We start from the raw sequence: 17674 nt of genomic DNA on the forward strand, positions 1-17674 counted from the left end.
GCACAAGTGAACACAAGATGCGATATGAGCATGAAGCTGCTATTCTGATCCCTGGATAATTGAAATGTATTCAGAAGCAGACTTGTTTAATTTTCTACGACTTCAATAATACATCAACTTTTAAAACAAAAGGAAATATGTACTACTGGCCCGATGCTTTTAAACCACAGCTATATGTGTTAAAACAGCAAGCCCGAATGAAAGGTTCAGTTTCTCCTGTGCTTTATTCCTTGGCTTAAATTGTGGAGTGTTTTTACGAGCAAGAAGAGCTTTTGGCTTTTTCGATCATGGCTTGGCTGGCAGTAATTGTATTGATGAATGTAAACCCTTTATCACTGGGGATTCGTGGGTGTGCAAAATCTTGTGCTACGTGTTGATGGTGTTTGATTTAAAGCAAGAAACGCTGAGATTTTCAGCTGCCTCATCAATCTTGTGTTTGGAACAACTCTCGTCATTTTATTTACCTAAAGGAGTATTTTTTCCCCATTTCTACTTTTTTCCTGAGGCCTGTTCATATGGTAGATAATGTAAAAATGGATTAGTTCTGTGAGGATTCATCAAATGTCTGTAATGACTTTGTGCCAGGAGCAGAATGGCTTTGTTGCTCTCAAATAGCTGCATATATAAATCCATCAATGTTGTTTGATTTCTTCATATTTATTTTTCCTTCTTGTTTCCTCTTCTTGCACCATCCTTCTTGAACCTATCTGCTTGTTATTAGTCGAGAGCCGGGTTATTGTAAATGAACATCAGGGAAGTTTGTGTGGCATAGTGTGACAAGCAACATAGAAGCTATGTCTTCACCAAAGAGCTGTTGTCAACCTGTCTTCCATCACCCTTTACTTACTCCAGTACATTATCTTCAGTGTGCTGACAATCTTGCAGCTCACAGACTTGCAGAGAAGCGTCACCCCAGCATAATGGAGATTTGCTGGGAGCACGTTTGACATGACTTGACAGGCACTTCTTGACTTCAGAGAGGTTCTACATTGTAAAGATTTACTATAGACATCTGGATTTAGTCACAAGTGAGAATAAAATGAATCAGAATAATGCATTTTTCTAGTCATGTAATCCATTGATTGAATTCCAAAGCTCAGGAGTGCATAAAGAAGTAATCACACACTGTCCAGACATGAGCAGGCTTTTTAAACAACTGAAAAGCCTGGTGCAATTGCACGATACAGTGCACAACAACAGCACAGATGGACTGATGTGGAAAGACAGTATGTTCCCAAAATATCTCTAGATAATCTTCTACAAATGCATCGTTCCTGTATTGTTCTGTCCCATGTGGGCACCCGCTGGCCAAATGTGTGCCTTGGTTAAAATCACCATTTGATGCCTTCCTTAGTAGTTGGTCCTCTCTGCAGTCTGCATACTCATGTGTACAACGTGGTGTAAATTAAGACCTTAAACACCATGATGACCTTAAAGCAAAGTCACATTCAATTTATCAAAAGTAACATTCAAGACATTTATTTGATACATAAAAAATAATTGTTGTATATAAAAGCTGTTCTTCAAAGGCATAGGTAATATTAAGCATTAATATTAAAAATTTTCAACATTGATAATAAGACATTTTTTCCTGAGCACCAAATAAGCATATTAAAGCAGTTTATGAATGATTATGTGACTCTGAAAACTGGAGTAATGACTGTTAAAGTTTTAATTCAAGTCACCTTTATTTATATAGTGCTTTATACAATACAGGTTGTGTCAAAGCAGCTTTACAGTGTTAAACAGGAAAAAATGTGCTGATAATGCAAGAGGACAATAGAAAACAGTTTGTCAGTTCATTGTTGATTCAGTGATCTCTTCATCCAGCTCAGTTCAGTTCACTTCCAATGGTGTCTGAGCAATCCAAGTAGACAATGTTGCTAGATATTGTGTCCCCAACTAAGTCGAGTAAGAGTCTTTAAGCAATCGAGTCCGAGACAAACATTGTTTTAACCATTACAATTAGAAAAAGCAATGTCCATTTAAATGTAACAAAACCAAACCTCTATTGCATTTTGCCTTTTTATTTATTTTTATTAATAATCAGTGGCCTGCTTTGCTTTGCAAACTTAATTATGTAAACAGAAGTAATGGCTGAATTGATTTTTGTATGGACATATTTCAGAGTGAAACCAGTTTTATAATGTGAAAAATTAAAGGGCGGAATCGTTAAAGTAAATGTATAAATTGAAGAGTGGGGTAAAGGAGTCGGTATCTTGGTGAATGGGACCTTTAGAGCATAAAACACATCTTTTATCTAAAAAACAAAACAAGCTTTATGTCATTTCTATGATTTTTAATGAAATATAAATTTTGAATAATCAAAATTAGTTTGTGTCTGCTTATTCAATTCATTAGTGTTTGAACCATTAAAGAAGAAACTGCATTTTAATTTCTTGGGAAAATAAATAAATAAAAAATGAATGGACACCAAAGTACACAGACTCCTTAGACGGCATTTTGAATTTCTTGGATGAAAAGGATCCTGTGAGAGATAAACCTTGTCTGTACAATAGCACACACTGTGTACAAAAGCTCTACATATACATTCCATAAGTCAGAGGCAACTCACACCTGTTTTATTTTTTTAAAGCATTTACAGTTACATTAATTACAGTAAATTACATTATGTAAGCAATAATTGATTACATTTACATTGTCATTTTGCAGACGCTTTTATCCAAAGCAACTTAACATTGGGGGATACATAAAGTGATTCTTCTTAAAGAGGCAAACAGACACACAAAGTGCTTGTAATACCAAGTTTTAGACATTATTCAAATAAGTACAAGCTAGAAAAAGAAGGAATTAATTAATTAATTAATTAATTAATGTTTGATTTAACATTTATGATGCAGTCGGCAGCTGCAGGTTTATGCTGTTTCTTTAAGATCTGATGCATATATATTTTTACAAAATTATTTTGGTAAAAATATTTTGACACATCTGTATCTCTCCCAATTGTTCAAGCTCACTTAAGACAAAACCCACTGCATTTACGCGAATAGTCTCCAAGACTATTTTGCCATAACTTTTTATGTAAGTGTAGGGCAATATCAGTACTTAGGAGAACTTAAGTGAAAGAGAACTCAGCATTCGCACACTGACTGAGAGGCGCGTTATTCTGTGAGCGCGCTTTCGATGTGAACACAGAAACCCATCGGGTTTCAAGTACTGGACAAGACTTAAAAACACATGCAAATACTTTATATCACTTTCGTGATGTTGCATTGAGTCAGTGACAATTCCATCAACTGTCCCAGGACTCAGTTGGACTTGAAAGCCTACAGTCTGTAACAAGTTCGAGTCCTTTAAAAAACTGTACTCAAGACCAGACTCGATTCCAGTTACCCCAACTCTAGTAACGAGTACTTTGGGTGTTATGGGAAGTGTTCCCAGTTCTGGTTGACATAATTAATAAGGGATTTTAATTATAGAAATATTGTTAAATCTTTAGTCTGTGACCACTCCCTCTAAGTGTGAAAACATTTGTAGTTTTTTTCTAACAAAATAAATTCTACTCGAGCCCAAGTTTTTACCTTGATACATCTTGCACCTGATTCTACTTTTTACTGTTCACAGTGAATTTGAGCTGGTCTCCCTTCAGACATTTAGGGAAATCACTTTAAAATTTATACTTACTTTACACCTCATGATATTCTTCCTTTCAATTTTTTTAAAACAGATCTTTGATATTGTCAGCCCAAATATCTTGCATATCATTAACACATAAATGTTTATTGACTGGGACTGTTCCAGCCTGCATTAAAAAAAATCACTTGATAGCACAATATATGCTAACTACAGTCCCATCTCCAATTTGCTGTTCATGTCCAAAATCCTTGAAAAAGCAGTTTTTACACAATTGCAGAATTACCTTTAAGTCAATTCCATTCCCGCCGTTTTCCAGTCTGGCTTCATAGCCCTTCATAGATCTGAGTCTGCTCTCTTAAAAGTTTTTAATGACATTTTAATGACCACAGCCCTTAGTGCATTTAGATTTGTGGATCACCGGTTTCTTTTATCTCGGCTTGAACATTCCATTAGTATTACAGGTATGGTACTTAAATGGTTCCAGTCTTATCTGTCAAACTGAAGTTTTTCTTTCAGTTTAGGTGTTCATTTGTCCTCAGTAGCTCACCTCACTTGTGGTGTACCCCCAAGGATCAGTTTTAGCACCATTATTATTTTCATTATATACTGTATGCTAACTCTGGAGATCAATCATGAGTAAATTTGGGGTCTCATACCACTATACAACTGCTACTCGGACGTCACACAACTTTACATACCTGTACATTTAAAACATAAAGACAATTTGGCATACAAGAGAATGGAACCTTGCCTCCATGAACTCAAACTGTTTGCTACTTAATAATGACAAAACATAAATCATTTAGTTAGGGCCAAAAGAAAAATCAGATGAATATTCTCGGCACCCTTACATAATATCTTACTTCAGATGTTAAAGATCTTGGAATGTACTTATAAAATTGTATCAGATTAGCCTAACAAATCAATACCATCGTTAGTACCAGTTTTTATCATATTCGCCAGTTAGCCAAAGTCAAACCTTTCTTAAGCAGGAAATGATTTTTAACTATTATTCATGCTTTTATCTTCACACGACTGGACTACTGTTCATTTTTGTACATCTGGTTACCTCTCTTCTCCATCTCTCGCCTTCAGTTGGTCCAAAATGCAGCTGCCCGTCTACTCACAGGAAGCTCCATGTGCTTCTACATATTATTTTCTTCTCCTAATTTTTTGTACAGCACTTTGGCCAACTAAGGTTCATTTTTAAATCTGCTTTATAAATAAAAATAAAATTGAATTGAATAGAACTGAATTACATGTAATTAAGACAAATTTTGAAAAATCTCTCAAAATCTAAATGGCCCCTTAGCTGATTCAACCTAGCACCGAACCTAATGAAAGCCATTTTAGCTGCTCTTTTAGCAAGTAAACTCCGCCAGTGCAGCGCTGAGTTGCATTCCAAATCATTGCCGGCCATCAAGCAGAATGTGACAGAAAGAAGGAAGGAGGCAGGGAAACAGAAGGATATATTGGCAGACTGGATATACTCAATAGGCCCAGCAATATCATTCCCCTCACAGAAAGTAATTACATCGCTGTCAGCCAAAAAGTAAACAGGGGTATCAGTAAACTGAACTCTGCATGGATGCTTGTTTGCTTTGGATGCAGCTACACTGTAAATCGATGGTTTGCTAGTGTAGGAAGCTTAGGGCTCAGGTCTGCAACCGAGACTTACAAGCTGGACAAATCGAAGGGTGGCAAACTGAACAAAAGAAAAATGACCAAAAATGGCCCTCAGCATTTGGTGTCTCTTACCAGTCAAAAGGCTGAATTGTGCACCCTTATATTTTAAAATTTGAATGTTTAACATTTTACTTAACATTGAGAAGGGGAGGAGCAAACATAATTATCTCAGCTGTCATACTATAAATTTTGTTACAAGGCCCTGGATATTAGAAGACTTCATTCTGATCAGTCATGCATTGTTGCTCTTTTTATCTGTTTATTGATGTATTCTTATTGACATTCAAATTACATTATGGCGGTTAGCCAGGTTCTAGTTTCCATCAGTAATAGGGCAAGTTTACATGTAACCTTTGGAATTACAAGCACTACTGTTCTCGTAAACGAGACCCTTAACCAGAGGTTACTGTGGGGAGACTGTCTCTACAATTAATGTAGCATAAACTGTCAACTGTCTGATACACACTCACCTATGCTCTCTTTCTCTCCTGCTTTCTGCCAGCTATGCAAATGTGAAGAAATGCAGTAATGAAGGACGTGCACTGATGCAGCTGGACTTCCAGCAGTTCCTGATGAAGCTGGAGAAGCTCACCGACCTCAGACCAATTCCAGACAAGGAGTTCGTAGAGACCTACATCAAAGCTTACTACCTTACTGAGAACGACATGGAGCAGTTCATCAAGAACCACAGGGTAAGAGGGATGACACCTGACAATGCAATGTAGACAGGTTATTAAAAGGTGCTAAAATGTTTTAACACTTTCAAATTGCTAAAAAGTAAATAAAAAAACACATCAGTAGTAAACAAATCAAAAGCAATCAAGACTTGTTTTTCACAGAAGTGAATCAAACTTTCAGAAATTTAAATTATATATATATATATATATATATTTTTTTTTTTTTTTTTTTTTTTTAAACACCCGTCTTAAAACTTTAGTCAAAATGGCAGTATCTCTAAGCTAATCTAATTTACTATCACCATCAAAACCATTGTGAAATATCTGTCATGCGGCACTAATTGATTACTATTTAAATGTTAAAAAAGCCCTGTGATGCTGCTAAGTAAAGCTTGTCATGTAAGATAGACTTTAATTCCTCATTAAAATTATGTAAGCCATTTAAGTAGAGATTTATCATGAGGATTTGTGTGTGTGTTTGACCAGGAGTACTCTATGAAGCAGCTGACTAACCTGGTCAACGTCTGTCTCGGGTCCCACATCAACAAGAAAGCGCGACAGAAACTCCTCGCAGCTATCGATGACATTGACCGTCCGAAAAGATAAATAAATGTCACTGAACTACCCCACCGAACTCCACAGAAAAAAACACACACACCTACACTGTTACTTATCTAGTATCTGTTATCGTGCGCAACCTGCGTCTTCTTTTCTGTCTTTCTTGGGGTTTTTTTACCATGTAAACGTTTGTGTTTACATATTATAATGAATGCAAGCAGGATGTGTTCTGACTACACACGGAACGGTCATTTGAAGAGCTGTAATAAAAGCTGGATAATGAAAGTGTTATCAGTATCACTTAAATAGCAACATGAACGAATGACTCGTGCGGTATCAAACAGTCATTTAAACATAGCTGTGGCTAAGCAACTATATTTTTCCCTTTTTGAAGAATTTGTGCTGGTTCTGTTGTTCTGTTGCTTCTTAAAATGAGACCAAGATATCCTCTAACACACTGAGGCTCCGTCTCTGATATTGTACACAAAAAGCATGTGCGTTTCTGTCTGGTTTTGACAGGTCACTGTCATTTTGCTAGGTGTGTGTTGCTAGTATCGCCCCTGTTACCTCAACTAATTTTTTGGTATTGATTTTATCATTCATGACCAGATTCCAGAGATGTATTGTTGTCATTTTTCATGAAACACATTTGTGCAGGAATGTGATTACTTGGCATTTCTTAGTAATAGTAGTAATAGAGGAAAGAAAAAAAAAAGACCTGAAACCTTCCTGTTAGAAAGTGATAAAACTATTTATTTCAGATGTTTTACTTCTGAAATGCAGAGATACTGTATTTCGCCTGCTGATATGTTGCTTTGTTTGTGGTTACTATATTGTGTAATAATAATCAGCTGTACCAAGTTGAAGGCAAAGCCGTACAATAAATACGCTAACATTTTTTATCATGTGAGTGATATTTTATCATTCAGTTTCATCCTTTTTTCCTTTTTTTTTTTTTTTTTTTTTTGGGTGATATGAAAACTTATCACAATACGCCAATGTACTTTAGTAACACTGAAAAATGAAGTTTCTGATCTGAATCCTGGAACATGCCTCTGTTTCCCGTTCCAGTCTATCTGTTTGAAGTTAGCGTGGGACTTGACCCTACCTCCGGACCTCTTGTAGTGCAGTAAGCAGAAGAAAAAGAAAACAACATTTATAGAACCTACTTAGATATTTTTAGAGCAGCATTGTGGGTTTTTACTATTATTATTTATTTTTTAATCCAAGTACACCACATGCTCCACTTTAGTAGAAAAGTACTAGAAGATCAACAGTTAGATTATCAGCACACGTTACAAATCCTAAATTTGTATTTATTTTTTTTCATTAAAGTTCATTAACAACTTTTCACAAGGACATATTACCCTTCAGGGTTTTTTTTCTGCCCATGTGCTGTTTAGTTCTCTTTAATCCTCTATAGGAAGTGAAGCTTTAGCACTAATTAATTGGCTTCTCCTCCTCCTGTTGTGCTGCACTTGAAATAGTCTGCTTGGGATGGAGAGTATGTATTGATTTGTCCGTGACTCACTGTAAGTGGGAGGCATTTTTATGGTTTTTTAATGGCCAGAAGGGGGGCCGTCTGGAAATCATTGTGTTCAAAACATCAGGGGACCACCTGAGAGAACATCTTCCCTCACACCTTCATAACAGTGCAGTTTATCATTCACTGAAGTATGGAAATACACAGTGACGGAGAGTTTCTCCTCTGAAACGGTAACTCACATTCGTAGTGCAGGTAATTTCATCCTCTAGGTGCTATTTAGATTTTATTTGAATATATATTCTTATTTTGTTTTATTTTATAATTTTTATAGCTTTTTATTAGCATTTACTATTTTATTTTATTTACTAGTAAAAACAAAATTGACTACTCTGATTTCTACTTTAGTCTACTTTAAAAAAAAAAAAAAAAAAAAAAAGGTGCTCTTTCCTCAAATCATCAAAAATAGCTTTCAATTATTAAATTCTACCAGTTCAGCTATTTCATAATGGAAACATTTCAAAAAATAAACTCTTATTAAAAAATGCTTATTGTAAATCCACCCATGGCAGCATGCCTGCCTGCTTCAGAACAACATAATCACATTTGCATATATAATAATCGCAGTTTATCTTCTTTCTACATCTGCTTGTATGCTGAATTATGGTATGCTGTGTGTATAGTTCTTCCTTGCAAATATTTAAGCATCTATAGCTGCCAGAATCATCTCCTAAAACCTAATTTTACATAAAAAGCCAGTACAATTTTTTTCTTCTGCCTTGCAAGCCCAGGAAAAGCAAATGTAGTTGTGTATCTGTTGCAAGTACTCACATGTGTGGCATGCTGCAATTCCTCCATGGGGAACCAGCTTAAATCATACCACATTTAGGCATGTGATCCTGATCAAGGTTATATCAAGATATCTGTGCTTCGCTGGTTGTTGATATACTCAATCAGCACAATCTATTTTTGTGTACACCAGTGATTCTCACTAGTGACCAAAACAGCTTAGATACCAACGGTGTTCATAATGCCTTCTTTTATGTTGTGCAATAGAAAGTATGCCATTCAGGTTTGAAACAACATGAGGGTGAGTGAATGATGACAGAATTAATTTATTTTTGGTGAACTATCCCTTTAATGTTTTTATGAATTAAATGATACTCTAAAGAAGAAACTAAAACTACCAGCAAATGGTGGTAAATGTCTTTGAGTTGATTCGTTCAAATGGCGGATTCATTCAGGAATTATGTAAAGGGCTGTCTTTATGAATGGGCCTTTGAATCATTGATTTACACAATTTGTTCAAAACGCGGATTCCCTTAGGAACTAAACACCGCTGTGTTGCTCGGAGATACACAACAGTTCTTCTGTGCCTTTAAATGATAATATACACATTGGCAAAACTGAACAAAATGCACAATTTACTGAACTGTTGTATGAAATCACATTTGTACTCCAATTCATTGTGACAATAATGTCACTCATGTGATATCACTTATCATATGATATATGTATATATACAGCTGCTGGTCATGTAATTAGAATATCATCAAAAAGTTGATTTGACTAAATCCATTCAAAAAGTGAAAATTGTATATTATATTTTGCAAAGTTTACGAGTTTGCTGGCCATTTAAGAACTGGGATACCATGGTCCTTAAAGCAGGTTCTGGAAGCTTTGGCACTGTGTGCAAGTGCCATGTCTCTTTTGGAAAATGAAATCTGCATCTCCATAAAGTTGGTCAGCAGCAGAAAGCATGAAGTGCTCTAAAACGTCCTTGTATACGGCTGCGTTGACCTTGGACCTCAGAAAACACAGTGCACCAACACCAGCAGTCCAGTCCTTTTTGAAGCGAGACGGTTCTGACACTGTCTTTTGTCCAAGAGTGGCATGACACAAGGAATGTGACAGCTGAAACCCATGTCTTGCGTACATCTGTGCATAGTTGTTCTTGAAGCACTGACTCCAGCTGCAGTCCACTCTTTGTGAATCTCCCCCACATTTTTGAATGGATTTTGTTTCACAATCCTCTCCAGGTTGCGGTTATCCCTATTGCTTGGTCACTTTTTTTCTACCACATCTTTTCCTTCCCTTCGCCTCTCTATTAATGTGCTTGGAGACAGAGCTCTGTGAACAGCCAACCTCTTTTGCAACGACCTTTTGTGTCTTGCCCTCCTTGTGCAAGGTGTCAATGGTCGTCTTTTGGACAACAATCAAGTCAGCAGTCTTCCCCATGATTGTGTAGCCTACAGAACTAAACTGAGAGACCATTTAAAGGCTTTGCAGGTGTTTTAAATTAATTAGCTGATTAGAGTGTGGCACCAGGTGTCTTCAAAATTGTACCTTTTCACAATATTCAAATTTTCTTAGATACTGAATTTGTCCTTAGTTGTCATTTATAAACATCAAAATTAAAATAAAGAAACATTTGAAATATATCGGTCTGTGTGTAATGAATGAATATAATATACAAGTTTCATTTTTTGAATGGAATTAGTGAAATCAACTTTTTGATGATATTCAAATTATATGACCAGCACCTGTATCTATGAGACAAAAACGCATACAGGGGCATTTCTTTGCCCCAATATCTTGTATATAAATAATATTTAAAAATCGTTTCATTAATAGTGGTCGTATACTAAACTTATTGCAGTATTTGACTGTATAGATAGGTACTGTATAACATTTGAGTTCTGAATAAGCCAAATTCAAGGGAAGTTGTTTACTGTTTGCATTTCTAGTACAACCTTCTTTCCTTGACTCAAGTATGCAAACCTCTTTGCCACATGCACTGGAATAAATGGCAGAATGGTCATTTTATAAAGTATGCTTTCATATGTGTTTCATTTTCGGATGAGGAGTGAATGCAGTGAAGGCTGCAGTAGATGGGCAATATATGGGGATATTTTGTAAACTGGATTTATGACAAAGATCTGCACAGATGCAGATTTTAGTCTATCGATAAACATACACCTTGTCCTCTGTTTCTCGCTCTGCGGATTGAAAAAGAACGTGCTGAAAGACAGGGAAGAGCTGATTGAAGTCGCCGCCATTTTCATATGAAATTTAGGGGAATTTGAAATCACTAATTTGTGTTCAGTTTATGGAGCCAATTACACAATTTTATGGGGGGCTGAGTACATGTAGCTATAGCCCCCCTAAAAATTGCCTGTCGACGCCCATGCTAATTACCCTGGAGCATTGTCATTTTTGTCTTGTTTTTCCTAATTGACCTTTACAGATCAACAATTTCATTGCGTAGAACCCAGTCTCCTCTTACACTGTAAATGATTGTATAGCACAGAGTTACTCAATTATTAGTAGTGACATTTTCATGATGGTCACATCAGCCATTCTTCAGATGAGATCAGATCACTCAGCAAAGCTTTTTTTGTCATATTGAGACATCCGAGGTGAAAGATTCATTTATATATGGTATGATTGCTTGAATTTATATGAGTGTCCTGGGTATTCATGCCAGGACTTATTGGATCAAAAGCCACATTCTTACTTAGCTGGATTTATATCCCATGCACAGGGTGTAGTGAGACATTTTTCAAGCTTTGTCTGTCTTCTCAATCCATCTCTCTGTAAACAAAGAACATGTGGAAATGTGAACACTGAGCGCTCTGGAGGCTCTGCGCACCCCCATCATTCAGTTGCAGGAGCATCTCACCATGGTAGCTGGATTACCGGCTCGACAGACTCCCCTCCACTTGTTTCACGACTTCTGTGGGTCAATAATTTTGTTTGCTTGTGTTACCATGCATATTTCTACGTCCTCGATACAATTACATCTTGGGAAACGCATCTGCACAAAAAAAAAAAAAAAACAAGTATTTTTTTGAGCAATGCTATAGAAGAACTATTTGGTTTCTCAAAGAAACTTTCAGTGAAAAGGTCTTAAAATATATATTTTTTTGTCTTAATGCAAAGCACATTTGAATAATCTAAGGTTACATTGCGGTCTACATTAATCCAGATGCATGTGCAAATTAACCTTTTAATCTACGTTTTTGCTGCCTGTCCACAATGAGACATTGCTTGTGTCCAGGAAAACAAGAGCTTTTTGAAGACTCTCTCTCAAGTGGATACATTTCAAACTTGTAGCATGGACTGTGAAAATGGAGGTATTTGAAAACCATGTTGCATGTTTTGTCATGTGATGCGCATTGTATCAATAGATATCTGTGTTTATAGCATTATGCTCCTGCTATGTGTTGCTAAAGCTACACTAGTAAATATAAAGGTTATTTTACGGCTTTGAATTTACCATGACGAACCTCAACATCCATGGAATCTTTCCATTCCACAAAATGTTCTTCAGATTTTCTAAATGTTCTATTAAGTGTAATTTTTTTTTATTATTATTATTTTATCTTTATTATTTAAGTATAAATGCTATGATGTACAATCTTCATATACATTCCTGCAAAGATTACAGAATATTTACTTTTAATTGCATTTTAGAACAAAGACGGAATACCTATCGAGGCATTCCATTGAGTGGTGAGATGTTTTGCTGATAAAAGTATCATGTCAGAAGAATTTTATTTTAACTGGTCTCTGACTTCTTTCCCAGGGATGTTTTATTTTTTTCTCTTTCTGACAGCTAGATGTATTTGATATAATTTTGCATTAATCATAAGTCTTTTGCATTTTTTTGTTGTTGTTGACTACGCAGGAGGCTGTCTTTAGACATTAAATGGTACATTTGCAGCATACGAGGACAGCTCAATATTTTGAGCAACGTCAGATCTGCCAGTGCTGCAGGTAAACAGCAATTCTAGCATTCAGACCTTGAGCATAATATGAGATGGCAGGTTGAAAGTGTATTTAGTGTGCAGTCAGTTTGTCTTATCGATTCGGAGCTAACTTTAATTGGACTGTCTGTGGGGAAACAAGTGCTTGGTCGATAGAAGTGAAAGAGCAGCAAAACGTTTTGTTTACATGGATATTCATATAAAATACCATCCGAATGCTACTGTACAATATCACAATTTTGTGAATGATCTGTTGCTTTTTCAAAAGTAGGCAGACCAGCCTAGTTTCAACACCAGAACTTTGGCATCAGCAGTTTATTAACTGTGCCACTCACTTGCTTTTAAAGGGGTGTTTAATTGAAATACATCCTTTTTTGCACATTAATCCCCATTTAGGATTTAATTATGCGTTTTGATTTTTATGAAGACTTTTTCAGTATTATTCTGATCATACTGTGAGTCTTAAGCTTTATGAGACTGAAGGAATGAATATGATTGTTCTGCTCCATAAAGTCTGAGCTCTGTAATCTAATAAAGAAACAAATCTCACATCCTTCCTCCCAGATTAATGTCGTTTGGATGCAACACATTTTTGGATTTGTCTTCAGTGTTAAGTTGTAGCTTTAGTTGAAAAGAAATGACATTCAATGAAAGGACAGCCATTTGTATCCACAACATCAACAAAACAAAGAAATCTGCTGTCATTTAGGAAACTGAAACAGATGAATTGAAAGTTAAATATATTTTTTAAAGCATCTCTGCTTTACAGCATGTTAACACAAGTGCCTAAAACTTTTCACAGTATTGTTGCTTTGCTTATTATTGTTGCTTTATATATAATTATAAAAAGAGACATATACACGCTAGTAGCTTTTAAATGGAGGATGCAAATAATTTATCATAATATCACCCTATTGTATATTAATTGAACTATTAAGTTTAAAAGTAAATAAATAATCTGACAATGCATGTCAGGAGTTTCAAAAGCACAGAGATTATTGAGAGAAATGTGCTTGCAGTGAAGGAGTGTCCGTGACCGAGGGAGTCCAGATGAGCTCAGTCTGTGAGACGTACGCTGACTGATTCGTGGACGAGGCCCAGCGAACCTCAGGTGCACCTCATCCTGAGCTGAACTCGGTTCTCACGTCCCTCCTCTTGGCCATGCGCTCTGTTTCTGTGCTTGGACGTGGGCCGAGGTGACTGTGATTGAAGGAATGGCAGATCCCCAGTCACCATGAGTCAGCTGCAACTCCATGATGCATATGATTCGGAAACTAGATTTTCCATTTCCTGAAGGAAAAACTAGTGATTGTTTTGAAGCAAAGGTAAAGTTTTAAAGTTTTAGGTAAATATACATTGACGGCTGTATTGAATGCACCTTGTTGTTGTCATGACACTGAATGTGCAATTTGTTTTCAATCGGCTGCACGTTCATCAACATATCGGCTGCATCTGGAACCTAACGCAGTCCGTGAGTTTCAGACATGCTTCAAATCATCATATGGCAGGTCTAATTATCTAGAACAAATTCAAGAGCGCTTTACACACCAAAAAAATAAAAATGTTCATATGTTCAGACTTCTTATGTCATTTTGCATCTGTCAAATAAGACCAAGTAAATGATTTTTGTGGTGTAGACCTAACCAAGCAAATATTTAGTGAGTGTAATGCATATTTCTTAGAAGAAAAGCATTTGTGCATTTGAAATTAATTTGCTGCCTTGCTTATTTATTTTTCACTTTCCACCACTGCCAAACCACACACACAGGACTGTGAGTTATCATTGCCTTCAAAAACTGGCCAGATGGTGGCCAAGGTTTCACTACAACAGGGGTCTCCAGCTTTATTTCATTCTGGAGCTTCTTTTTAAAAATGAAAGTGGCTGAGAGCTACGATGTTATACAGTACTTAAATCTCCTAAATAATGTATCAATCCAAACTGTTATACATGGCGTTGTTAAAATGTGCTGGAAATATTGAAGAAGTACTGATACTCCGACTGAAATAATTTTACCAAGTTTTATGAAAAAAGCCAACAAATACAATTTAGCAGCACTATGCACTTTTAATTTGCCCAAACAGTGAAATAAAACATTTACAAATCATGGTCAGATTTTAAACTAACAAAAAAATATTCATGTGCTATGTTCAAATAAAGTTTTGACCATTTTTAAAATAAAATTATCAGCCTTTAATTTTTTAATTTATTTTTTAACAAAAGGATGAGTCAGAATGATAAATAAAATTGTATATCTGCTCAATAAACAGTTCTATAAGCTAATGTGCATTCTAACAATCTCAAAACTTCTGATAACAAGGGTAGGCTATTTTCCATCTACCGATTAAAGGTGGCATAGAACATAAATGTTTTATAAGGTGTTTGAACACAGTTGTATGGCCTCTGTGTGTGAAAACTACCAGCCTATAATGGTAAAAATACACCCAATCATTGTTTTATAATTGCAAAAAATCATAAACGGTCTCTCCACACGAGCAGTTCCAGACTATGACGACATAGTCGGGGGAAAGTCCCACATTGTGATACAAAGTCAGCGCCAAAGAGCCACTGAAAGTGTTGGGATGCACCAAAGAACATAGGAGTCTCCATAGACCGCTCAGGACACCTGGTTAACTTTCTTTTTCGAATGAAATGTCCCGGGAAAAAAATGGTAAAAGTCCTATAATTTGTGCTAACATTTTACACCGGACTCGAAAGCCTCGCAAACGAGGGTCAGTTCAGCGCTGGAGTTGTGCAAAGATTTCTTCTGAAAGAGTGATCGATACCAATGCTTTGTGCGCAAATGTCCAGACTCCAGACAAAGTAAGCCTCACACATCATATTTTGTTTTCCAAAAAAGCTTCTTGGCTCTCTGTAAGGGTAATGTTGCTAAAGCTACCGTTGTCTTCGCCTGTTTTCACTAATGCTGCCTTTGCGTGCTTCCAGAAGGATCGTGAATAGGAATGTGGTAGCTAAAATGGTTAGAGAGTCGGACTCGCAATCCAAGGGTTGTGGGTTTGAGTCTCAGGCCGGCAGGAATTGTGGGTGGTGGGAGTGCATGTACAGGTCTCTCTCCACCTTCAATACCACGACTTAGGTGTCCTTGAGCAAGGCATCGAACCCCCAACTGCTCTCTGGGTCCTGCAGCATAAATGACTGCCCACTGCTCCAGGTGTGTGTACTCACTGCTGTGTGTGTGTGTGTGTGTGTGTGTGTGTGTGTGCACTTTGGCTGGGTTAAAAACAGAGCACGAATTCCAAATATGGGTCACCATACTTGGCTGTATGTCACGTCACTTTCACTTTTATAAAACGAACATCCCAGGAATTTTTTTTTATAATAATACTAATAATAATAATAACAGCTTGTTTATATCTGGCATAGCTAAATAACTAATTAATAATGCACTTTATTTGTTTCCATAAAATGTCACCTGAACACAAAGGTTTGTTTTTTTTTTTTTTTTTTTTGCTTGCTGTAGTCAGTTAATATAAAGATCCTCTGATGAATGTAACAGACACATGAAAAGTGTCCTGCCAAACAACTGATCTTGAAATAACCACTTCTTGAAGAACACTTTAAGAATCTGAAGAACGTTTTTCCACTATAAAGAAGTGCAATGGAAAAGTTCTGTGGATGTTTTGTCAATCCCAATAAAGAACATATATCTAAGAGTGTATCTTTGATTATATTTAATATATTGTCACATTAGTACAACAACTGACTTCTCTTGTTAAATGCTTTGGCATGATCAGAAGTCACGTGTTATTGAACAAGGCTCATGGAAAAGACGTGCTGATTCAGAGGCCATGGCCAAGACATTTGGCTGTTGTGTATCTTTCTCCACCCCTCAGCTGTTAATCCTGCTCTTTTTTTCCCCCACTGTCCGGTGTGTGATTTCTTACACAGTGACCTCTGCTGAAAGAAAAGAGGTGGCAGACATGGGAAGAAAATAAAGGTCAGGTTTTTTGGGGATTTTCTGCAAAGATGCCAATAGAGAGTTAGCCTCTATTTGTATTATCACGAATATGTTCCTTTTTTTTTTTTTTTTTTTTTTTTTTGTGCTCCCAGCAGACGTGATCAAAGAGCAGGGGCTTAGGCCAACTTACTATTCAGCTCATCAGAGATCAGAAAGAGCTCTAGACCCCAGACAGACATTAATCAGTTTAAACGCTCAAGCTCAGCTTCTCAACATTTCAACTCATTACCAAAAAAAAAAAGAAAAAAGAAAATGCATATATATATATATATATATATATATATATATATATATATATATATATATATATATATATATATAGAAAAATATGGAAATTCAGTTAAAAACCAATCATTTCAAAGATTATTAAAGTTTAAATATAACTGTTATAAAATATTTAATATAAAACAATTATATATATATGTATATTGCAATGACCTTGTTTTCAGTATTTGTTGCAACAAATGCAAATGCTGCACATGGATGATTTTTTTGATGAACAGTTTACATTAGAATTACTTTCATTTCTTGATCAGTTTAATGTATCTATTTAATAAATTAACTATAATTCATTTATATATCACTTAATTAAAAAAAACAGTTTGAATTTGATTATCCCTTAAAATCCACTTGTTTCACTTGCTGTTCTGATGTGCATTCTGAGAAGATTTAATAATATAATAATAATGCTTACACTTTATTTTAACACCTAATTCTCACTATTAAGTAGCTGCTTATTAGCATTAATATTACTAGCAGATTGGCTATTTATTAGTGCTTATAAAGCGCATATTAATGCCTTCTGCATGACCATATTTCAGATGCCTCAATCTACCCCATACTTAAACCTAACAGCTACTTTACTAATTATTAATAAGAAGTGAATTAGGAGTTTTTTCAGGGAAAAACTTTTGTTAATAGTTAATA

General features: G+C 35.9%; 1 protein-coding gene across 2 annotated transcripts in view; it reads left to right on the top strand.

Annotated features, from left to right (window-relative positions):
* LOC113062046 (syndetin-like) overlaps positions 1–7428 on the top strand; it is a 108238-nt gene extending 100810 nt beyond the window's left edge. For both annotated transcript variants that reach the window (XM_026231556.1, XM_026231557.1), the window contains 2 exons: positions 5786–5975; positions 6447–7428. In XM_026231556.1, coding sequence (XP_026087341.1) covers positions 5786–5975; positions 6447–6566 — 310 coding nt within the window. In that variant the 3' untranslated portion in view covers positions 6567–7428. The remainder of the gene's footprint in view (positions 1–5785; positions 5976–6446) is intronic.
* The last annotated feature ends 10246 nt before the right edge of the window (positions 7429–17674 follow it).

This window comes from Carassius auratus, chromosome 44 (assembly GCF_003368295.1).
Source record: "Carassius auratus strain Wakin chromosome 44, ASM336829v1, whole genome shotgun sequence".
Lineage (NCBI taxonomy): Eukaryota > Metazoa > Chordata > Actinopteri > Cypriniformes > Cyprinidae > Carassius > Carassius auratus.